Source organism: Myotis yumanensis, unplaced genomic scaffold (assembly GCF_028538775.1).
Source record: "Myotis yumanensis isolate MYYU_CA2020_CCGP unplaced genomic scaffold, mMyoYum1.0.hap1 SCAF_10, whole genome shotgun sequence".
Taxonomy (NCBI): Eukaryota; Metazoa; Chordata; class Mammalia; order Chiroptera; family Vespertilionidae; genus Myotis; species Myotis yumanensis.
Window position 1 is genome coordinate 40147171 of NW_027223761.1, and position 25973 is coordinate 40173143.

General features: G+C 39.2%; 2 protein-coding genes across 2 annotated transcripts; one reads left to right on the forward strand and one right to left on the reverse strand.

The window, feature by feature from the left end:
* The first annotated feature begins 3213 nt into the window (after window positions 1–3213).
* On the forward strand, window positions 3214–4179 carry LOC139018396 (olfactory receptor 52N5). Its single transcript, XM_070427010.1, has one exon. The coding sequence runs from the start codon at window positions 3214–3216 to the stop codon at window positions 4177–4179; it is 966 nt and encodes a 321-aa protein (XP_070283111.1).
* A 6024-nt stretch (window positions 4180–10203) lies between these two features.
* On the reverse strand, window positions 10204–15164 carry LOC139018397 (putative olfactory receptor 56B2). Its single transcript, XM_070427011.1, has 2 exons — window positions 15147–15164; window positions 10204–11160 (listed from the first exon to the last, which is right to left on the reverse strand). The coding sequence occupies exons 1-2, from the start codon at window positions 15162–15164 to the stop codon at window positions 10204–10206; spliced, it is 975 nt and encodes a 324-aa protein (XP_070283112.1).
* Between the last annotated feature and the right edge of the window lie 10809 nt (window positions 15165–25973).

Here is a 25973-nt window from a genome sequence, read left to right on the forward strand (position 1 = left end):
GTTGTCACTTTTTTGTTCATATTTTTTATCTTTACCTTTTTCTTCTTCTTCCTCTTCTTAAAGAATACCCTTCAGCACTTCATATAATACTGGTTTGGTGGTGATGAACTCCTTTAGCTTTTTCTTGTCTATGAAGCTCCTTATCTGACCTTCAATTCTAAATGATGGCTTTTCTGGGTAGAGTAATTTTGGTTGTAGGTTCTTGCTATTCATGACTTTGAATATTTCTTGCCACTCGTTTCTGGCCTGCATAGTTTTTGTTGAGAAATCAGCTGACAGTCATATGGGCATTCTCTTGTCGGTAACTGTTTTTCTCTTGCTGCTTTTAAGATTTTTCTTTGTCTTTAGCCCTTGACATTTTAATCATGATGTGTCTTGGTGGGGTCCTCTTTTGATTTCTCTTGTTTGGGGTTCTCTGTGCTTCCTGGACTTGTAAGTCTATTTCCTTCACCAGGTAGAGGAAGTTTTCTGTCATTATTTCTTCAAATAGGTTTACAATATCTTGCTCTCTCTCTTCTTCTTGCACCACCATAATTCAGATGTTGGTACGCTTGAAGTTATCCCAGAGGCTCCTTACACTATCTTCATATTTTTGGATTCTTTTTTCTTTTTGCTCTTCTGGTTGGGTGTTTTTTGCTTCCTCATATTCCAAATCATTTATTTGATTTTCTGGATCCTCTAGTCTACTGTTGAATTCCTGTATATTATTCTTTATTTCGGTCAGTGTGTGCTTAATTTCTGACTGGTCCTTTTCCTTTTTTTTTTTTTTTTTTTTGGCATTCTCACTAAGATCCTTGAAAGTCTCACTAAGTTCCTTCGAGGTTTCTAGAAGATTCTTGAGTAACCTTGTAACTGTGGTTTTGAACTTTATATCCAGTAGTTTGCTTTCTTCCATTTCTTTCATTTGTGACATGTTTCTTTGTCTCCACATTCTGGCTGCTTCCCTGTGTTTGTTTCTATGTATTGGGTAACTGCTAAGTCTCCTTGAGTTGGTAGAGTGGCTTTGTGTAGTAGGTGTCCTATAGGGCCCAGTGGTTCAGCCTCCACAATCACCTGAGGTAGACACTCTTGCTGCACCCTTTTGTGGGCTGTGTGCACAGTTTTGTTGTAGTTGAGCCTTCATTGCTGTTGGTATCGCTGGGAGGAATTGACCTCCAGGCCAGTTGGCTGTGGAGATCAGCTGTGACTACAGTGGGAGAGCTGCTTTGCAGCAGACACACTTATGGAGCAGGACTTGCTTCAGTGGGGCTTTGGTGCTCACAAGTCTGCCCCTTGAGTGGGTTGCTTATGGACGTGAAGAGTTGTAATTTGGTATGGTCTCACACTGACCACTGGGTACACTGGATCTTGGGTGTCCAGATAGGTGCAAAGTCATCCACTGCCTGGGACCACTCAGCAGGAGCTACAGAGAGATCTACAGATTCCTCCTCTTTGTATTGGAAGTGCCCAGACAAGGCCCAGCTGTGAAGCAAGGCAGGCTGGTGCTGGTGTCAGGCCTTGGGCTTTTATTGATAGGTTTGGGGCTCCTTGACACAGCTGCAGCTTGTTTGACAGAGTTTTAGCCTGACAAAGGGCAGACCATTCGTATGCAAAATCCACTGCATACAGCTTGGTTGTAAATTGTGTGGGTCCGGGGTCTCAAGGAGTCACCAGGACAGAACAAACAGAAATGGCTGTCAGTCAGCCCTGCACTGGGGAGGTCCTAGCACAAGAACAATGACTGCTGTGAGCACCTCGGTCTGGAAGAAAGCAGCCCCCAACAGTCCAGTTCCTCCCCGTATGTGTCTGGGTCCCCCAGAGCCTTGCCCCACTGCTGGAGCTCAGAGGAAGTGGGAGCTTGTAAATTCAGTTCGTGGTGGCAGCCTTTTAAGAGGAGCAGCTGGGTCTCCAGCAACCTGTGTGTCACTCAGCCCCAATCTGCACTGGTTTTTATAATCCATAGTTTTTACTGCCTGTAGGGACTTCTTTCCCCAGCTCTGGAACCCCTTGCTCCTCTGGATGGCCTCTGCAGAGGCAATCTCCCTCCCGATTAAAAAAGCGTCACACCCAGGTGCTGGTCCAGCCCATTCTGTGCCTCTGCATCTCCTAACTGTCTCAATGTGCTTTCTTCTTTACCTCTCTACTTCTAGTACTTCCACTCAGACAGCTTTCTGGCAGTTCTGGATGATAGTTTTTCTGTATTTTAGTTGTAATTTTGATGTAGTTGTGGGAGGCAGCAAGTACAGGCATTTACCTATGCTGCCGTCTTGGTTCTCTGAAAATTATTTTCTTGTTGGCTATACTTAAAGTCATGAGAGTGGACATTATTCTAAGAAAGAGAATAAAGAGGGAGTCCAGAGAATATGCTTTTTCCAAATTGTGTTAAAAGAAAAGACATGAAAAGAAAATAGATGACCTCAATGACGTTGAGGGATTACAGGTTTTTTAAGAAAGAGAGATTTCTTATTTTTTCTCTTTCATGGGACAATAAAGCTAGATTGAACTTCTTGACCACTGTTTGTGCATCTCATATCCATGTAGCATCTACATTTGCATTTTGAGTTAGTATATCCAATTCCAGAGGATACTAACCTAGGTGTAAAAATCAACTTTTGATTATTTTTTATAACTCTCAGGTAGCTATCATTAACCTCATTATATATGAGCAACTGATGTTTCAAATGTGAAGTCATAAAATTGGTATGGAAAGACCTGAAATTTGAATAAGATCATATTTGGTTTAAATAATCATAATCTTCACAAAATGCAATAAACAAATTTCAGGCAATACTTCTGCAATTATAACTTGCTATTTATAAGCCATATACTCTGTCAAATCAGGATGTAAAGACATTGCGTGAATGTTAGTGTCATATATGAATATCATTTCTGTCCCTGAATCTAATTTTGTAATGTTCAACGTTATTGGATCTCTCTGTACCTCAGTTTCTTCTTCTATTTTGATGATGATAAAATTACAACTTTGTAACTATGACTTTAAAAAATACATTTAGGCTGCTTATAAAACTTTTAAAATATTACCTGTAATATGACATTATTCAATAAATGGTATATTTTCAGTCACTATTATTAAAATTATTAATGCTATTATAAATGCAATTTTATTCCAAACTTAAGTTTGCCTTCTCAAGGATGATATTAATTAAATTTCTTCTTAATTTCTACTCAGAATAAATACTTCTGGAAAACTAGCATTCATCTATTGAATTAGTTATGCTGGCTGCCAACAATTCATATGTGGCTCCAAAATCTTTTATTCTTGATGGAATTCCTGGTCTGGAAAGAGTACATGTATGGATCTCCCTCCCATTCTGCACAATGTATATCATCTCCCTTGTGGGAAACCTTGGCCTTGTGTACCTCATTCATCATGAAGAGTCCTTACATCGTCCAATGTATTTCTTTCTGGCCATGCTCTCCCTCATTGATCTCTTCACCTGCACCACCACTCTACCCAATGCACTCTGCATCTTCTGGTTTAATCTCAAGGAAATTAACTTCAATGCCTGCTTAGTTCAGATGTTCTTTGTCCATGGGTTCACAGGTGTGGAGTCTGGTGTGCTCATGCTCATGGCTCTGGACCGCTATGTGGCTATTTGCTACCCATTGCGTTATGCTACCATACTCACTAACTCTATCATTGCCAAAGCTGGGCTTGCTACCTTCTTGAGGGGTGTGTTGCTAATGATTCCTTTTCCATTCTTGGTCAAGCGTTTGCCCTTCTGCCAAAGCAATATTATCTCTCATACATATTGTGACCACATGTCAGTGGTGAAGTTATCCTGTGCTAGCATCAAGGTCAATGTCATTTATGGTCTGATGGTTGCCCTCCTGATTGGAGTGTTTGACATTTGCTGTATATCTGCATCTTACACTATGATCCTCCGTGCAGTCATCAACCTTTCATCAGCAGATGCTCAGCAGAAGGCCTTCAGCACCTGCACTGCCCATTTATCTGCCATTATCATCACCTATGTTCCAGCATTCTTCACTTTCTTTACCCACCGTTTTGGAGGACACACTATTCCCCCTTCTCTTCACATTATCGTGGCTAATCTTTATCTTCTTCTTCCTCCAACTCTGAACCCTATTGTTTATGGGGTAAAGACAAAGCAGATCCGTGACAGTGTCATAAAGCTCTTCCGGGGTGAGAAAGGTGCAAGTATTCAGGACAACTGAAATTGGAGAGAAGAAAAATGAATGGAAAACAACAAAAAGAAACCCATGAATGACATCATGTGTTTACTCATATATGGTATCATTTATTTCCCATAACCTATCTCAGATGTATGTTTTCTGCAACACTAGTGGAGAAATTTATAGCTATTTCTGGATTTATATTCTGGTGCCTTTCTCTTATTTTTTTTTCTCCATCACCAGTTTAATCAGGTCATTGATATGGGGCCACTACAACTTTCTACTAATGTATTCATATAAGATATTTTATTAACCTTTTGAGGGAATCCCTAAGTGTCTCGTCTATGTTTGTAATTCTCCTCATAGATATAAAGTGAAGTGGCTTCTCATGCAGTACATTCCAGCCCGGGCAGTCCCTCATGCCAAAATTCAGCTTATAAAGCTGACAAAATATAAGTAAAAATGGCAGTCATGGGTTTTAAGAGGATGACATTTAGTAGAAACCATGTTGTAAAAAGCTGTGCAGATGAATTTTCTCAATAAATAAAGAACATGTATAATATATAGGTTAGTCCTCAAAAATAATTTATTTTTCTTGAGTTATTTACTGATATTGGAGTTTTTTCTCTATTATATAAAATTACTTATTAAGAATACCCATGGACACTTACACAAACAGTGATCACAATCATCGGTTGTGTGAAAACTTCTTGGACATAGCCTCTCCATTATAAACTCTCAGTTCAATAACATCTCTTTACTTGCTCACTGATCAGCAGTGATTTGCATCCAGTTTCCTCCACTTTTACCTCTGGAACATCTAATATAACACTTGAGGTATTGTTATTGGACACCTGGGGGCCTCAAGTCTATTTGGGGAATCTATAAAGTCACAAGAATATGTTTTATGGTAACATGATAGATTTGTTATAGTGACTTTTTAATCAATTAATAAATACTTTAGAGTCTGATCAAGAATTTGAATAGGGTCTGGCCAGTGTGGCTCAGTGGTTGAGTGTTGACCTATAAACCAAGAGGTCATGGTTCAATTCCTGGTTGGGGCACATGCCTAGGTTGTGTACTTGATCCTCAGTGTGGAGCATGCAGGAGAAGGAAGCTGATCAATGATTCTCTCTCATCATTGATGTTTCTATCTCTCTCTCCCCCACACACTCCCTTCCTCTTTGAAATAAAATAAAAGAAATAAATAAAAATGTCACACCCTAGGCAATATTTTAAAGAAGAATTTGAATAGGAAGGCTTCTGATCAGAATGGCAGAGTAGGTAAATGCTATGCTCACCTCCTGCCACAATCACATCAAAATTACAACTAAACTATAGAACAACCATCATTGAGAACCACCTAAAGTCTAGCTGAACAAAAGTCCTATTACCAAGAATAAACAGAAGAAACCATGACAAGACTGGTAGGGATGAAGATGAGAAAAGTTATGGTCTCACACCTACATGTGGCAATTAAAAATCAGGAGGGATATCTCGGCTGAAGCAGCCCCACCCTGAGGAATGAGGGATTCCAGTCCCACACCAGGCCCCCAGCCCAGGGTTCCAGAGCCAGGAAGTGGAGACCCCATAACTTCTGGCTGTGAAAACCAGTGGAGATTGTGGCTGAGTGAGATGGAGTTCTGCTGAGACCCATGCATTTTTCTTAAAGGACCCATGCTCAACCTTATTCAGACTCACTTTCTCTGAGCTCTCTAGTGCTGGGGTAGCAGCTTAAAAGGTGCCAGGGACATACGGGGAGGAACTTAATTGTCTGGGTTCAGAGGGAGGGCTGGAGGTTCAAAAATCCTAAACAAGCAGTATCTGGCCTTAGCATTACACGTACCGCTTGCTAAGCAGACCCAAGCTGGACACAAGTGGTAGCAGGGCTCAGTTCACTGCTTAGCCTCTCCCGGGCACCTCCAACTCCAGAACAAATAGAAACCTTCTGCTTTGTAACTCATACCAAGTGGCCTTGATCAGGGCACAGGCAGAAGCTGATCTTGGCTTGCACCAGAGTTCCTCTCAAGAGGTACCAGAACCAACACATATGGGGTCCACTTTAGATCACACCAGAGCATTATCCAACAACCTCCACAAACAACACCATCCAAAGTGGAGACTGGACAGGTACCTCAGACCCACTAAAGCAAATCCTCCTCAACAGTCCCCCATTGTATTTATGGCCAGGCCTCATAACCAACTAATATGGGAGTCAGTCCCTTCCACTGATGTACCAACAATAATCAAAGCTCAACTACAACAGGAAGGCACACACAGCCCGCACCTGGAACACCTGGCTCAAGGGACCACAGAGGCTACACCACTGGCCCATTGGACAACTACTACATAAGGATATTATACCAAAACTAAAAGATATAGTAGCTCTACCTAAAATGTAGATACAAAAAAGGGAGGTAGCCAAAATGAGGAGACAAAGAAACATACCTCAAATGAAAGAACTGAACAAAACTCCAGAAAAAGGACTACATAAAAGGAAGTCAAGGAATCTAACTCTAACCAGATGTAGATTTATAAGAATGCTCAGTGATCTCAGTGAGAACTTCAATGAAGAGATAGGAAACATAAAAATGGAGAAAGAAAACATAAAAAAAACAACCCATCACAAATGAAGAATACAATAACTGAAATGAAGAATAAATTAAAGGGAATCAGCAGTTGATTAGATGAAGCAGAGGACCAAAACAGTGATTTGGAAGTAGAATAACAGAAAGCACCCAATCAGAACAGCTAAAGGACAAAATAATTAATAAAAAATGAGGATAGTTTACAGGGCCTCTGGGACAACATCAACCATATCTACATTCACATTATAGGCACACCAGAAGGAGAAGAGAGAGTGCAAGGAGTGTGAAACCTGTTTGAAGAAATAATGATGTCAAACTTCCCGAACCTGGTGAAGGAAACAGACATACAGGCTCAGGAAATGCAGAGAGTCCCAAACAAGATGAACCCAAAGAGGCCCACACCAAGACACAGCGTAATTAAAATGCCAAAGGTTAAAGACAGAGAATCTTAAAAGCAGCAAGAGAAAAGCAGTTAGTTACCTACAAGGGACCTCCCAGAAAACTGTTGGCTTATTTCTCAATAGAAACTTTGCTAGTCTTCTAGGATCAGCACAGAATATTCAAAGTGATGAAAAGCAAGATTATTCTACCCAGCAAGGCTATCATTTAAAATTGAAGGACAAATAAATTGCTTTCCACCAAGCCAATATTACAAGAAATGTTAAAGAAATAATAAAATGGCAAAAACCACATATCTATTAATAATTTACTTTAAACATAAATGGTTTAAATAGTCCAGTAAAAATGTAGAGTGGCTAAATGGATAAGAAAATAAGACCCTTGAATATGTTGCCTATAAGAGACTCACTTCAGATCAAAACACAAAGATAGACAAAATAAAGGGGTGGAAAAAGAGATTTCATGAAAATGGAAAAACAAAAAAGCTGGGTAGCAATACTTATGCTAGACAAAATAGACACTAAAACAATGACTATAACAAGAGACAAAGTAGGACCCAGCAATTTCACTTCTGGGTATTTATTCACCTAAAACACTAATTTGAAAAGACATATACACCACATTATAGCATTATTTGCAAGAGCCAAGATCTGAAAGTAACCAAAGCGTCCGTCAATAATGAATGGATAAAGAAGTGGTACAAATGCACAATGGAGTATTACTCAGCCATAAAAGAGTGAAACCTTGCCATTTGGGACAACATGGATGGACCTTGAGAGTATTATACTAAGTGAAATAAGTCAGATGGAGAAAGACTAACTATGTGGAATCTACAAAACAAAATAAATGAACAAATGAGACAGAAACAAACTCATAGATACAGAGCACATTTTGATGGTTGCCAGATGGGAGCAGGTTTCATGAATGGGTGAAAAGGGGAAGGGATTAAGAAGTACAGATCGTTAATTAGAAAATAATCATAGAGATTTACATCATAGGGACTGTAGTCAATAATATAATAGCTACATATGGTGTCAGATGTGTTTGAGATTTATTGAGATGATCACTTCATAAGTTATATAAATGTCTAATCACTATATTATACTCCTGAAACTAATGTCAGTATTTAATTACAGTAATAATTGTAGTAAAAATTAAAAATATTTTTAATTTTGAACACAGTTCGTATTTACAGATATAGACCACAAAAACAAATGCTCTTTGTGGTGTCAGTAAATTTAATATGGTAAATTGTAGCAATTTTTAAGAAAAAATGGTATTAATTTCTTTGTGTTTTTTATTTAAGTTCTTTATTGTTTAATGTATTATATAAGTCTCCTATTTTCCACATTGACCTCTCCTGTCCACCCCCAACCCCCAACACATTCCCTCACCCCCAACCCCCTGTCTGTGTCCATTGGTTATGCTCATATGCATTCATATAAGTCCTTTGGTTGATCTCTTACCCCTTTACCCTCTGCCTTCCCTCAGCATCTTTGTGAGTTTTTATAACTTATATTTCATTGCTCATATTTCATTTAGACCCTATTTCTGCCAATTTCTATCTTTGCCAATTTATCAGTAGCATGCTTACAATCTACGTCACTTCAACTGTTAAAATTGTGTTAGGGTAAATTAACAAAAGACAGTAAATAAAAAACAGATTTATGTTGGCTCCAAAATGACTTAAAGAAGCCCCCATACAATATTGGATTGAATAGGGAGGATGGCTTCAAGTAGATGAAGCCTCCATGAAAAAGTGAGAACTCTGGGATAGAAGAATAAAAGCCTTTAGAAATGACAAGAAATTTATTCCTGAGCATGACTAAGGTATTTTGGCTATAATCATTAAGAATTTCTAAAGAATAGCGCCATCATGGCATTGGCAATATGAAAAAAGAGTCCTGATAATTCTTTATTCATAATGTTTGCTATACTAGTATAGGTTAGAAACAGTAAAATTATGAGTGCATCCCCACCAAATATAAATTACATTAAATAACTAATTTAATGTAATTTAATTAAATTACGTTTATTCACTTTGCTTTCTTATTGCCCACATTCCTCAGTAACATTCCTGATCTTTCTGGGAAATGCCCTTTCAATCTTCCCTGTTTATCAACAGGGTACCAGAGACAGTCACCTTACAATTACACAATCCCTAAGTACTGAATAATTCTAAATATAAGTCCAAAATATGAAAATATAAACTCTTTTAAAGTTTTATTAAATTGTAAAGATATGTATTTATGTTGATGTTCATAAAGATTATTTTCTAGACATTTACATTGCAATATTTAATTGTACAATAAAAGTGTACTATTCTCATGATTTTAAATTATTTTTTACTGGAATCCAAATGCATACTTATTCCCCTTATGGAGTAACATATGAAAGATATGGCTCTTGGACAATGGTTATTTATTTCAGAAAGCATTTCCCAAACAAATCTTAATAATAAAAATGCTTCACTGGCATGTATAATAAGAAAAATAATTATTCCAATTGATTATAAAATGTCTTGAGTTAATGAATAATCAATTATGGCAATAATTATTTTCATTCTTGTGAACTAAGAAATGGAGAAAGACATTACAAACCAAAAAAGGGGGGCAGAAGAGGCATAGAAAGACAAGCTATATAAAACAAAAAGGAAATTCAAATAGTATTTTATTGCATTTCCTTTATATTCCTTGAGAGAACAGGCAACATAATGTTCCTGATTTTGATGAAGATTTTGTTGAAAACCCAAAATTTCAAATGTGTCACCATTTTTTCTTTCTTTGTTTTTAGATTTATTGGGGTGACATTGGTTAATAAAATTTTACAGATTTCAAGAGTACAATTCAATGACACATCAGCTGTGTATTGAATTGTATGCCCACCACTCAAAGCCCAATATCCTTCTGTCAACATATACTAGTATTTGACCAACTTTATGTCTTAGTTGCTACCACTGATACATTATAATTACTGAAAGCTGAAACAGTGCCTCTTTTCTTTAGTTATTCTGCCATTAAGCACTTACTGGATATTACATTGAGTATATATCTGGAGAAATGGGAAAAAGAAGCATCATCTATGCATTAGTTGCTCTTGATGTGTACTTTAAGAACCTATGTAAACCCTGCCTCAGTTCCTTGTTCTTGAGAGCATATACCATGGGATTGAGGGCAGGAGGAATGACATTGTGTAGTACATTGAGTAGCACTGGAATGATGGGAACTGACATGGAGGCACTATGGGTAATGGAAATGACAATGACAACTGTATAGAAGAATAAGATCAGAATGAGGTGGGACGTGCAGGTACTTAGGGCCTTGGACGCAGCTTCTGCTGACTTCAGCTTCAGCACAGAGTGAAGAATCAAAGCATATGATAAAATAATCAAACCCAGGTCACTTCCCATGAGTGTCCAGGCCAGAAGAAGCTGGTAAATGCTGTTGATGGTTCTGTCATCACAGGATAGACTAGTGACACCAAGATTAGAACACAGACAGTGTTCTATTTGGCTCTGGGAGCAGTAGTGTCTCTGAGCAGCCAATACAGGCACTGGGATGGTACTTATGGTGTTTCTGAGTGCCATGAACACAGTTGCTTTGACCACAAAAGATTCAGTAATTATTGATGGATAGCGTAGTGGTCGACAAATGGCTACATATCTATCTATAGCCATGCATAAAAACATGCCTGACTCCATGCCCACAAAACAATGTATGACATACATCTGTAGAAAGCACTCCAGGAGACTGATGGCTTTAGCATTGAACCATAAGATGGCCAATATCTTAGGCATGATAGTGGTAGCCAGCCCCATGTCTACCACAGCCAGGATGCCCAGGAAATGGTACATAGTCTGGTGCAGTGTTGGCTCTTGATAGATGATTATCAGGATAAGGATGTTGGCACTGAGAGCTAAGAGGTAGAGCAGAGCCAATGGCAGGGAGAGCCAGTGTTGCCAGCTGTGAATGCCTGGGAATCCCATCAGAATAAATTCAGAGACTTGGATCTTAGAGATGTTGGAGGCTTTGAGATTCTGGAACATTCTTTAGTAAGAGAAAAAATATTCAAGGTTACCATTCTGAAGAATGTCTATGACAGTATTTGAACAGAAATATTAGAGGTTAAGATTTTTAAAAATTATTTATTTTCTGTTTATTTTTATGGTAATTCTTTTTATTTTTAATTACATTTATTGAAATGACAGTGGTTGATAAGATTATATGGGTTTCAAGTGTACACCTCTAGGATACATTATCTGGATCTTGCCATGTGTTCCCACCATTCAAAATCATCATGTATTTGACCCTTTTTAACTTTTACCACTTCCAAATCTCCTTTCCCTCTGGTAAGCACTTCATTGAGATGAGGATTCTTCATTATTAATCTTCATTATACTCATTCTGCACTAACTTTATTGGATATTTCTAATGAAACAGGAACTGCAATAGTACATTTTTGTTAACAATCATCACCAAAACTACACAAGGCAGATCACATTATCTTCACCCTCTTGTAATTATGGGTTAGAAAGTGGTTGGCAAACCGCAACTCATGAGCCACATGTGGCTCTTTGGCCCCTTGAGTGTGGCTCTTCCACAAAATACCACATGAGAGCACGCACATACAGTGTGATTGAAACTTCGTGGTCCATGTGCAGAAGTCGGTTTTTGGCCTGGGCGAGTCTATTTTGTAGAAGCGGCTTTAGAAGAAGTGGGGGATGTTGGTCAGTCGGTGAAGGGAGATGCGGCCCATGGGAGAGGCGCTCTCGATTTATGCACGAGTTGAGTGAGCCAGTCAGTCAGCAGTCTCTTTGTGTGGTGGTTAGTGCTAGTCACATCTGAAAATCGTGGGCGGGTGACAAAAGTACTTAAGCATAAAGTTACCTGCATTTTTCCAACCAGCTGCAAATCCTACAGGTATTTTTGTCATCAATTTAAGAATTGTAATTCTTTTGTGTTGGTGGCTTTATTATTATAAAATAAAACTTTTTTTAGGTGCCCTGTTTGACATGGCTACAAAGAAGAAACAAAGAAAAACTGGAAGACGAAAACCGTGAATTTAAAGTTGAATGGACCGAGACTTTCGCGTTTATTCAAAACTTAAATGGCCTTCCGACCTGTCTTATTTGTCAGGAAAAATTGGCGCATAACAAGAAGTCAAATTTGGAGAGACACTTTACAACTAAACACGTGTCATTTAGCACTAAATATCCTGTCGGTGATGCAAGGAAGAAAGCAGTTGAGGAACTTCGGAAGAGTCAAGAACAATTAAGTTCTGTATTTAATTACTGGATGCAATCTTTCAACAATGTTAATATTACAAGTTTTGTGGTTAGTCAAGAGATTGCTAAGAGAGGAAAACCATATACAGATGGCAAATACATAAAAAGTTGTTTTATAAATGCATCTGAAGAGCTATTTCGGGATTTTAAAAACAAAGCAGATATTCTAAAAAAAAAAAAAAAATTAAAGAGTTACCATTGTCTGCTAGAACAGTGAAAGATAGAACAGTCAATATGTCTTTGAATATAACCAACCAGCAAGTCGAAGATCTTAAATTGGTTTCAGTTTTATCAATAGCAGTTGACGAGTCTTGTGACATAAATGATACAGTGCAAGTTTCACTTTTTCTATGATTTATTTCATCTACAAGTCCTAAAGAAGAACTTAGGATTATTGCCACTCAGAGGTCAAACACGTGGAGAGGATACAGCAAATGCTGTGATTGAGTGCATTGAAAAACATCATATTCCACTCGATAAAATTGTCTCAATTTCAACAGACAGGTTGAAAAGTATAACCGGTGTAAGAAATGGGTTTGTTGCTATTTTGAAAGAAAAAATTAATCAGGAGATACTTACCATTGCATCATTCATCCAGAAGCACTTTGTACGCAGACATTTCCAGAAGAAATTTGCAAAGTTATGGAACTGGTGATTAAGATTATCAACTCTATTATAGCTAAAGCTCTTAATCATCGCCAATTTAAAGAATTTTTAGTTGAAATGGAGAGTGAGTATGCAGATCTTCTGCTGCATAACAAAGTACGTTGGTTATTAAGAGGAAACATTTTGAAACGTTTTGCTTCCTTATTAACAGAAATTAAAGCATTTCTCCTTGAGAAGGGTGTTCACTATTCAGAACTAATGAACGATCAGTGGATCCAAAAATTTTATTTCATGGTAGATGTTATGTCTCATCAAAATCAGCTTAATCATAAACGGCAGGGGAAAGGAAACACAGTTTTTTCGATGCTAAAATAAGTTATTTCATTCGAAATCAAATTATCTCTTTTTGCTCAAGATTTTGAAAGAGAAACTTTGATTTACTTTCCAAGCCTGTTGAAACATTGCCAAGAAAATAATTCTGATATTGACATTTGCTATTTCAAAACAACACTTTTAAACATGAGGGAAGCTTTTCTCAACAGGTTTCAGGAATTCAGAAACAGCAAAGCGATATTAGCCTTTCTTAAAAAACCTGTCAATGCTACTGTAATATAATTACATTTTTCTCCCTTTAATATTGAAATTGGTAACTTTGGAATGCAATTGTTGGATTTAAAAAACAAAGAACTGTGGAGCTCAATATTTGAACGTCTTTGTGCTGATATAGGAATATTGGAGAAAAACAAATGTGAACTTAGTTCACAGCACAAGTGGTCTGCTTTGAAAGACCTGGAGAAGGAAGATATGTTGATTTTTAACACATGGAATAGTATTCCTGATTCATATAATCAACTGAAAAAACTAGCATTTGCTGTTCTTTCCTTATTCGGGTCTATATATTTATGCAAACAATCATTTTCAAGCATGAACTTTATCAAGAGTAAATTGAGAAGTCGTCTTATTGATGAGAACCTGGAATCGTGCCTACAATTAAAAACAACAACATACAAACTGGACTTACCCAAACTTTGCAAGAAGATGCAAGGCTATTGTTCACATTAGTGTCTGTCAGTCATTGTCATGATTTAATTTTATGGATATTGTAAGATAAATTGTAAGGAATTTAATTTTATCAATAAATAATATTATTAAGTATGATATCAAGTTTTATTCAACGTACCTATAGTTTAACTAAGACTTAAAACTTTTAAGTAAAGTTTATTAAGTTAATTTTAGGGAACATTGTGGAGTGAAAGAAGATGTAGTGTCGAGGATTGAGAAAGGTATGTTGAGATAGTTTGGACATATAGAAAGGATGAACAAAAGGAGATAGACGAGACAAGTATACAAGATGAGTGTGGATGGGAGAGTTGGAAGGAGTTAACCTCAGCGAACGTACCTCAATCAGACTGAGGATGTTTTTAGCAAAGACCAGCTTAGGAGTACCCTAATTAAGTTAATAACAATGTACCTACCTATATAGCTTAAGTTTAAAAAATTTGACTCTCAAAAGAAATTTCAATCGTTGTACTGTTGATATTTGGCTCTGTTGACTAATGAGTTTGCCGACCTCTGGTTAGAATATCAGAGATATCAGGGCCTTGTTCATTCCCTTCCATATTGTAAGTCATGGAAACTGGACAACACGGAAGTGATCTGATGTGTGGCCTTGCCTCTTACCTTTAGTTTTGCTAAAGGATGACTTTATTTAGGGCCTTAATGTATAGAATTGAGAGTAGAGAAATTTATGCATGGAAATACTTAGATAACAGATCAGATCGAGACTATTGAAAAGAACTTATTTTAAGAACATCAACAGTTTTGAAGAATACATCAATAATATTAATGTTACAACAGTGGTTGAATCAGAGATATGAAGTGTTTACTGACTCAGCTGTTATCCCTGTTTTATCTCTATTCACAATGAAGGATGAAAGGTTATATATTTCAACAAGCAATTATTTTGGAAACAGCAAAGTAACCAAAGGAAGACATAATTACAATGCTCCTCAAAGACTGATGTAGTATCACCACAAACTGAGTCATGCAGGAATGGACAGAATAGTAACGGAGCAAAAATGTGTAGGAGCTCAGAAAGTTTTTCAAAGAGGAAAAGGCAAAGGCTTTTAGACCTGAAGCATGGTTAGCATTCTGCCAGATTAGAGTTCTTTACTGTTGCTATTTGCTATTCACTCTCACATTACACTGCCATTCTTAGCTTGGTAATTTAGCAACCCTCTATTTTCTTTTGTGCATTCCCACCACTGAATCTAGCTTCAACCATCACCTTCTTTAGGAAGACTGAAGTTTTCTTCAGGGAGGATAAAAAGTTACCCTTTAAATCTTCTTAACATGATGTCATTGGAACAGTGGCAGGTTTCTTAGGAAAGGAATATATTTGTTGATGGATCAATCCCCTTTTCTAAAGTGTAACATGATGGTATTATAAAACCTATTTATATTCTTAAATCAACCATAGTTTATCCAAACCTCTAATATTTTGATATATTGTATTTACATTTCTATTTGAAGTTTGTCCAAGACATTTTGCACATATTTGATCTCAATAGATGTTTTTGAAGGAATGTACAAATTAATGTAGAAATAATTCAATTTTCATAATAAACTTTTAAGAATTATTATATTGTAGTCTAAGCAATATGTGTTTTGGAAAGCATAAGGGGAACCACCCGAAGAAATAAAATCATGATGTCTATTTCATGAATCAACATAACACCTAAATTTCTAAAGAAAATAATTTTCTCTCATAAAATAGGTAAATCAAAAGGAATTTTCAAAAGAGAGGAAATTGAATAAGTCAGGTCACAACAAATATGTTTTGGTTTGGACAATAAGGATAAATTAATTAAAATATCCTGCAAATTGGTCATATTTCACAGAGATTTTAAATACAAATTTATGCTATCAGTACAAACATTTAAAAATTAAAAATATATTATAAATAATAAAAAATGTGCAAAGCAAACCATACATAAAGTATGCATAAAGATTTTCTGGTGAAGGAAAATTATACTAAGAATAAAAACAATTGGCCCCAAATCAGTTGGGAATTATTAATGTCAGACAAAATGGAAATTAAATAAATAAAGATTGGATCAAGATTACTTTGAGAAACAGTAAATGATATGGTTGAATTAACAGTGGAGTTTATGCTGATTGCATTAAATTGTTTCATCTCCAGGGTTGCTAAGCTTTTCCATAAGCAAAATAATAGAAATACTGAAATTATTCTTTTCACTCCATTAGTTCATGGTGGAAATTTTTAAAACTGTACATGTAGATCAATGGCAACTTATTAGCTAACCTATTTCCTGTGTACAGTTTAATATTTTCTGTTCTCTATTCTCATTTCCAAGCCTCATGGCTTCTCACTAGATGATCTCCAATTTTACCATCCAAAGTCTTTTGTCAATAAGATAGTGGGTTCCTCCAGCTGGGTTTTGCCCTATAAAGTGGATGAAACAGGCACAAATAACTCTGTCTAGAATAAAAGCAAGTAAATTAGATTCTCATTCGGAGATCAATGGGAGGGCAGCTAAAAAGCATGAGTGTTCTGACCACGATTGAGAATCATTCTCTAGCTGTTCCATTTCTTGTGAATCATGGTGGTGGATCATACCTGACTTCCGCTTCAACAGAACCAATAATCCCTGCTGGGTTGGCAAAATAACAGCAATGTTTACATTCATAATGGAAAGAGGCACTGAATTACAATCTGAAAATTGGGGAATTAACATTCTCCAACCCCCTTCTCTTATCTTTTACAACACTTATGCCTTCAAATGTGTGTATGTAATTAAGTCTGTGGATTTCTGAGATTATAATCAATTCATAAAGACTCTACAATTAATCTTAGTACTAACTACAACAAAAATCTTAAGCAGTCCCACTTTTGTATGCCCTTTAATACCTGAGATTCTTGGTAGAGAAACAGAGGGCTGAATGCAATTAGGTCAGGTGCTCAGGGTATTATTTAAAATATGTCACAACTCTGCCATATATATACTTGCACAGCCATTAACCTCTAACTCCCTTGACATCATATTATTGACCTGAGTTTTTAAAGAAAAATGTGTTGTAGATATCCAGGGAATATTATAGAATATTGGAGACATGGGTGCTGGTTTAGAAATCAAGTTAAACACTATTTGAGGAGGAAAAGAGTGGGAGTTTTAAATTCTTACTGTCTACCCAATGATCCACAAATAAGAAAACAATTTCATGCATGCATCTATATCAGTTTGCCTGTGTGTGAAGAATTATATGTGGGGGTGGGGAAAAAGAATGAACAAGAAATTATAATGAAAGTTAGTGATTTTAATCTTTATGGAAGAGTTTGTTTCTTTCTGAAAGAATGTTTAGGACACAAGTGGAAAGAACTTATAATGTTTCAGAAAGTTTCCATCACTGTCATACACATATGTTCTTCTATTTATTTTTCTTTCAAAAGTTCAAATTATTATGCATACATATATGTCAGGATTATCTTGATGCTCCAATTTTGAGATTATAATGGATAGTGATTTTTTCAATAATGGTAAGATACGATTTTATAAGACTTTAATTAAATACTAAGAGTCATCCTATATAATAAAAGCCCAGTGACCGTAACAGCCAGAATGACCAATTGACCAGTCGCTATGAGGTGCATTGACCACCTCTTGGTCCCTCCCCCACCCTGGCCTGCAGGCTCTGATCACTGGATGGCGAATGGGGAACCATGAGGAACTGGGGTGAGTGGTGACAGGGTGGTACTGGGGACTGGCGAGGGGGCAGAAGATGGCCCTGATTGCAGGCTAGGCCTAGGGACCCTATCCATGCATGATTTCGTGCACGGGGCCTCTAATTCCTGTATAATTTTATTAATTAGAAAAATTTAAATGAGTAAGAAAGAGATAAATAGAACTCATAATCTACATGAAGAGGTATCTTCTGGTACACTTCTTTATATGCCTTTGTTATACAGTATGTTTTTTACAAAGATTGGATAATACCATACTAGAACAAAAGTTCTGCCATTTTCAATTAATGCTATACAATAATCCCATTCAAAACAAAATGGTCCAGTAATACTATGATTAAAAGTACATCACGGTATCTACACAATTTCTTTAAACATTTTTAAATTCTTAGACATATGTATTCTTTTATTTTACAGAAAATTATAAAACAAATGTATAGTAGAGAATACTTTAGCAGTGTTTTTTTCTACTTTATCTTTTACTAGAGGCCCAGTGCACAAAAATTTGTGTACGGGGGGATGGGGGTCCCCTCAGCCCGACCTGTGTCCTCTCACAGTCTGGGACCCCTCAGGGGATGACCACCTGCTGGTTTGGGCCCACTCCCGGGGGGGTTGGACCTAAGCTGGCAATCAGACATCCCTCTGGCAGCCTGGAAGCTCTTGGGGGATGTCCACTTGGCAGTGGGGAGCAGACCTAAGCTGCAGTCGGACATCCTTAGTGCTGCTGAGGAGGCGGGAGAGGCTCCTACCACCACCGCTGTACTGGCAGCCATCAGACTGGATTGTGGCTGAGCAGAGCTCCCTCTATGGGAGTGCCCTGACCACCAGGGGGCAGCCCCTGCATTGAGCGTCTGCCCCCTGGTGGTCAATGTGTGTCATAGTGACCAGTCATTCCCAGTCTTTCTGCTGATAGGGTCAGTTTGCATATTACCTTTTTACTATATAGTATAGAGGCCTGGTGCACGGGTGGGGCCTGCTGGTTTGCCCTGAAGGGTGTCCTGGATCAGGGTGGGGGTCCCACTGGGGCGCCTGGCCAGTCTGGGTGAAGGGCTGAGGGCCGTTTTCAGGCTGGCCACTCCCCCTTTAAGGTGGGGGTCCCACTGGGGTGCCTGGCCAGCCTGGGTGAGGGGATGATGGCTGTTTGCAGCTGGTCACACCCCCTTCAGAGTAGGGGTCCCCACTGGGGTTCCTGGCCAGTCTGGGTGAAGGGCTGAGGGCCGTTTTCAGGCTGGCCACACCCCCTTTAAGGTGGGGATCCTGCTGGGGTGCCTGGCCAGCCTGGGTGAGGGGATGATGGCTGTTTGCAGCTGGTCACACCCCCTTCAGAATGGGGGTTCCCACTGGGGTGCCTGGCCAGTCTGGGTGAAGGGCTGAGGGCTGTTTTCAGGCTGGCCACACCCCCTTTAAGGTGGGGGTCCTGCTGGGGTGCCTGGCCAGTCTGGGTGAGGGGCTGATGGCTGTTTGCAGCTGGTCACACCCCCTTCAGGGTGGGGGTCCCCACTGGGGTTCCTGGCCAGCCTGGGTGAGGGGCTGATGGCTGTTTGCAGCTGGTCACACCCCCTTCAGGGTGGGGTCCCCACTGGGGTGCCTGGCTAGTCTTTTATAATTGAAACTTTGTAGCTTGGGGCCAGGGCTTGGCTTCCTCCATCGCCAGGGGCAACCCAAGTCTCCAGCTCTGTGGCCACTGCTGGCTGAAAGCAGGTTTCTGGGTTTGTTTAGCTTCTATAATTGCAACATTGTTGCTTAGACTGGAGCTCAGAGCTGGGCCAAGACAGGTGGGGAACCTTGGCTTCCTCCATCACTGGAGCAAGCAAACCTCCTGCTCGCTTCAGCTGTGTGGCTGCCGGCCACCATCTTTGTTGGGTTAATTTGCATATACTGCTGATTAGCCAATTGGAAGCATAGCAGAGGTATGGTCAATTACCATGTTTTTCTATTATTAGGTAAGATGGGGGGGTGAAATGCACATTTCAAAAATTGCCCATTTAAACCATTTGAAAATTGCTGGGGTCCAATCCCAGCGGGTCCAGGGGTCCCCAAAGGTGTGGACGGAGTCGGCGAAGAAGGAATGACACGAAGACAGCCTTCAGTTGATCAGCAGCCTAGTCAGGACCTATAGCCAGGATTTCCAGCCAAAGTTCTGGTCTGAGCTCTGGTTAGGAACTGATGAGGTTCTGATGTTTATTGTCTTGTTACATTCGTATTTATACCAGCCGATTTTAATCCTGCCAATTCTATTACAAAGGTTAGGGCGTTTCTTATCTCCATTCCAGGGAGTAAAGATTATGTAGCTTAACTACCCGCCTGGCACTTAATTAAGGGGTTTTATCCCCTCCCTAACCTCAGGGAAAGATCCCCACCTGGGGAAACAACCTTACTCCGAGAGGTGACCTTGGTTAAAACACATGGCGCTAAAGGGAGCAAACATATTAAGAACAGTATGCTATATATGCCAGGTCCATTGAAACATATGCTGTGCAGATGTTTCTTTCCTTCAGCGACTGTGTCAAGCAGCAAGGATGGACCGGCTTCTGGCAGAAAATGTACAATTGTCTTTCAGTATTTTTGCAATGCTGTACAACAATCATTCCTATGTAGTTGTAGCACAATTCCATTACCTCCAAAGGAAACCCCATAGCCATTCATTAGTCACTCCTTAATGCCCTTCTCCTCCAGCTCCTGGCAAAACCTATTTGTTTTTCAGTGATGAACACTTTTAAAAAATTGAAGTTCTACTTGAATTGACATTTTAAAACAGTTTAGTATTCATCCAGCTTTATTCATTTCATTTTTTGAAAAGTAATAAACATTTATCTGCTTCTTTAAATGGAATTCTTTTGTTTTATTTTTATTGAGTGTATTAGTGTATTAGGGTGACATTAGTTAATAAAATTATATATTAGATAGGTTTCAAGTGTACAATTCTATAATACATCATCTGTTTATTGTATTCTGTGTTCACTATCCCAAGTCAAGTCTCCTTCCATCACCATTTAGTCCCCTAGATACCCTCTTCTATCCCCCCCCCACCCACATACACAATTCCCTTTCGTTCTGGTAATCACCATATTGCTATCTGTGTTATGAGTTGTTGTACTTATGCTTAATCCCTTCACCTTTTTCACCAGCTCAGCCCCTTTCCTCCTCTGACAGCTGTCAATCTGTTCTCTATGTCTGAGTCTGTTTCTATTTTGTTTGTTAGTTTATTTTGTTCATTAGATTTCACATATGAATGGAATCATATAGTACTTGTCTTTCTCTGACTGGCTTATTTCACTTAGCATAATGCTTTCCAGGTCCATCCATGCTGTCACAAAATTTAGGTTTTCCTTCTTTTTTTACAACCAAGTAGTATTCCGCTATGTAAATGTACCACAACTTGTTGACTCACTCATCTACTGATGGACATTTGGGCTGCTTCCCACTCTTGACTATTGCAAATAACATTGCAATGAACATAGGGGTGCATATATTCTTTCAAATTAGTGTTTCAGGTTTCTTCAGATACAGTCCCAGAAGTGGAGTCACTGGGTCATGAGGCAGTTCCATTTTTAATAGTTGAGGTAACTACATACTGCTTTTCATAGTGGCTGCTCCAATCTGTGTTCCCACCAACAGTGCACTAGGGTTCCCTTTTCTTCACATCCTTGTCAACACTTTCTGTTTGTGGATTTATTTATGATAACCATTCTGATATGTGTGAGTTGATACTTCATTGTGGTTTCAATTTGCATTTCTCTGATGAATAGTGATGTTGAGCATTTTTTCATGTATCTATTGGCCATCTGAATGTCTTCTGTAGAGAAGAGTCTACTCAGGTCTTTTGCCCATTTTTTTAAAAATAAATCTTTATTGTTAAGATTATTACAGTTGTTTCTCTTTTTTCCCCCCATAGTTCCCCTCCACCCAGTTCCCACCCCATCCTCTGCCCTTACCCCCGCACTGTCCTCATCCATAGGTGTACGATTTTTGTTCAGTATCTTCCCACACACCCCACACTCCTCCCCCACCCATGAGAATTCAATCCACTCCCTTTCTATGCCCCTGATTCTATTATATTCAACAGTTTACTCTGTTCATCAGATTTTTTATTCACTTGATTTTTAGATTCACTTGTTGATAGATGTGTATTTGTTGTTCATAATTTTTATCTTTACCTTTTTCTTCTTCTTCCTCTTCTTAAAGGATACCTTTCAGCATTTCATATAGTACTGGTTTGGTGGTGATGAACTCCTTTAGCTTTTCCTTATCTGTGAAGCTCTTTATCTGACCTTCAATTCTGAATGATAGCTTTGCTGGATAAAGTAATCTTGGTTGTTCTTGCCCTCCCTTCTGGCCTGCATAGTTTCTGTTGAGAAATTAGCTGACAATCTTATGGGTACTCCCTCGTAGGTAACTGACTGTTTCTCTCTTGCTGCTTTTAAGATTCTCTCTTTGTCTTTTTCCCTTGGCATTTTAATTATGATGTGTCTTGGTGTGGTCCTCTTTGGATTCCTTTTGTTTGGGGTTCTCTGCGCTTCCTGGACTTGTAAGTCTATTTCTTTCACCAGGTAGGGGAAGTTTTCTGTCATTATTTCTTCAAATAGGTTTCAATATCTTGCTCTCTTCTTCTGGCACCCCTATAATTTGGATGGTGGTACGCTTGAAGTTGTCCCAGAGGCTCCTTACACTATCTTCATATTTTTGGATTCTTTTTTCTTTTCTGGTTGGGTATTTTTTGCTTCTTCATATTTCAAATCTTTGACTTGATTCTTGGGATCCTCTTGTCTGCTTTTGGGTCTCTGTATATTATCTTTATTTCAGTTAGTGTATGCTTAATTTCTAGTTGGTCCTTTTTCATATTCTCGAGGGTCTCACTAAATTTATTGGCGGTTTCTAGAAAATTCTTGAAAAACCTTATAACCGTGGTTTTGAACTCTATATCCAGTAGTTTGCTTTCCTCCATTTCTGTGATTTGTGATCTGTTTCTTGGTCTCTGCATTTTGGCTGCTTCCCTGTGTTGATAGTGGCTTTGTGTGCTAGGTGTCCTATAGGGCCCAGTGGCTCAGCCTCCCCAATTACCTGAGGTGGACACTCTTGGTGCACCCCTTTGTGGGCTGTGTGCACAGTCTTGTTGTAGTTATGCCTTGATTGTTGTAGGTATCACTGGGAGGAATTGACCTCCCAGCCAATTGGCTGTGAGAATCAGCTGTGTCTACAGTGGGAGAACTTCTGTGCTGGAGACACCCTTTTGGGGCAAGACTTGCTTCAGTGGGGCTTTGGTGCTCACTGAGTCTGCCCCCTGAGTGTGTCCCTCATGGATCTGAGGAGTTGTAATCTGGATGGTTCCACTCTGACCACTGGTTACACTGGCTCTTGGATCTCTAAGGAAGTGCTAATTTAGTCTCTGCCTGAGGCTACCCAGCAGGAGCTATGGAGAGATCTTCAGATTCCTCTTCCTTGTTTGGGATTTGGAGGTGCCTAGATGAGGCCCAGCTGTAAAGCAATGCAAGCTGCTGTGGGGCCTTGAGCCTTCTTTTGGATGTTCTGGGTCTCTCTGACCCAGCTGCAGTTTGTTAGGTAATTTTAGATTGCAAAGGGTCAGGGCATTCATATGCAAAAGCCTCTGTGCACAGCTTGGGTGGAGCGGGGTCTCAGGGAATCATCAGGGCAGAGCAAGCAGCTATGGCTGATCCTCAGTCCTGCCCTAAGAGGCCCCAGGGACTCAGTGTCCCAGTAATCGGTATCGCTGCAAGCACCTCTGAGAGAAAGCTGCCCTCGAGTTCCGACCAATGCCAGACAGTCCTGTTTCTCCCGTATGAGTCTGAGTCCCCAGAGACTTGCCTGGAACTGGAGGTCAGAGCCCTTGGGAGCTTGAGACTCCCTCCTGATTGAAAAAGACCCCCGGCGTCTTCCATTGCAAGCCCTTTCCGCATGCGCCTCCGTACCTCTGCACTTTACTTCTGCACCCCCTCTGAGTCTCAGTATGCTTTTCTCTTTCCTTCTAGTTGTAGAATTTCCACTCAGCCAGCCTTCCTGTGGTTCTGGATGATGTCCGCTTTGTCTTTTAGTTGTAGTTTTGAAGTGGTTGTGTGAGGCAGCAATTTCCGGTGTTTACCTATGCTGCCATCTTGGTTTCTCCCCCTTTTGTCCATTTTTTAATTGGATTGTGTTGTGTATGGTTTTGTGTTGACTTTCATAAGTTCTCTATAAGTTTTGAATATTAATGCCTTATCAGATATATAATTGTTTAATATGTTCTCTCATTCAGTGGGATCTCTTTTCATTTTGGCTGTGCAAAAGCTTTTTAGTTTGATGTAGTCTTGATTATATACTTTTTCCTTTGTTTCCTTTGCTTGAGGAGATATATCAGAAAAAATATTGCTATGAGAAATGTTTGAGATTTGATTGCCTATGTTTTCTTCCATGATTTGTATGGTATTGAGTCTAACATTTATGTCTTTAATCCATTTTGAGTTTATTTTTGTGTATGGTGAAAGAGGTGGTCTAGTTTATTTTTTTTCATGTATTTACAGCACCATTTATTGACTAGACTATCTTTGCTCCATTATGTGTTCTTTTTTATTTGTTAATTTATTTGTTGCTTTACCAGACTCTATGCCTGTCAGCAAAGGATGAAAAACATCTGCACAAGGCAGGCATCAAAATCAATCTCTTTGAGACTAAGCCAAAAGACCCTTAACATACTGGGGACAAATGAAATACACCCACTAACATCTGTAAGCGACAAAGGCTAGGAAGTATTACATGGGTCGGTGTAGGGCCTCCTCGTGGCTGAAAAGTTATAGAAATGTAGATTTGAGCCCACAGTTTCCCACAAGAGCAATGATGAAGCAGAATGGCAGGGAGATCCAGATGTGTGAGGCTTCCAACACAGGAATCCCATTGAGGATGAAGTATCTTGGTGTCAGGCTGGTACTGTTGGCTCCATGCATAATGGTCAATTGCAAACCATGTTACCTTTCTGACTAAGAAAGATGCCCGATACAAGAAGATTGTAGTGGTTTTATTTTCAGCCAGAGACAAAAGATGAACAAGTATTTTTTGCATACTATAAACAATAATTTTAAGGAGAAAACTCATCTTTTTGTACCCAGACTATGTTCTTTGGTTCTACTTAGAGGTCTTGAGCCTATGACTGAATTGAAAGGATATAAGCATAGTGCAAACATAGTAACAAAACCCTGGTCTTTTATACTATACTCTACACTCTGTCAATATTATCGGCTTAAATTCCCAGGCCAGCCATTAATACCTGGCCAATGTCCAAATGATAGACCTTGTTCAAATAACACATAGTCTCTTCAATCCTCATGTAACTTTCCTTCTTCTGAGAAGTCCTTTCAGATGTGCCCACTGGGTCATAGCCAATCAAGTTATATGAGCATCTACTGATCGCACATAGGTATTATGGGGCTGAGATGATCTATCTACAAGTCTAAACCTGGCAGGTCTGAATTTTCTCAAGTCAGAATAATCAAGAACAGAAGATTTGATAGGCTAAAATTTTATATATTAACTGCAACTTAACAAAGCATGTCCATGTGCATTTTGCATCATATCTCTAATTGCTTCTTCTGGAAAACTTTAAAGATTTTAGTATTCACATTTTACCAAATGACATTATTGAGCTCTAATTAATTCCTATAATTTCTATTAATTTTCTCAAGTCTCCATGTAGAAAAACATGACCTATGTCTCAAAATGTTTATAATTTTTAAATCTTCTTTTGGTGTATTATTTTTAGACCTCCAAATGACTATGAAAGTTTATACTGGACTAGAGGCCCGGTGCACAAAAATTTGTGCACCCGGGGGGAAGGGGGGGGTCTCTCAACCCGGCCTGTGCCCTCTCGCAGTCTGGGACCCCTCGGGAGATAACGACTTGCTGGCTTAGGCCTGCTCCTGGGTGGCAGAGGGCAGGCCCAATCCCTAGGTGCAGCCCCTGGTCATGCACAGAGCAGGGCGGATTGGGAGGTTGCAATGCCACCCTCAGTCACACTCAGGGTAGGGCCGATTGGGGGGTTGGGGCACCGCCCCCTGTCACACACAGAGCAGGGCAGATCAGGGGGTTGGGGCGCTGCTACTGTCACACTCAGGGCAGGGCCAATGGGGAGGTTATGGCTCTACCCCATCACACACAGAGCAGGGCCCATGGTGGGGAGGGGGTTGGGGCGCTGCCCTCTATCACCCACAGA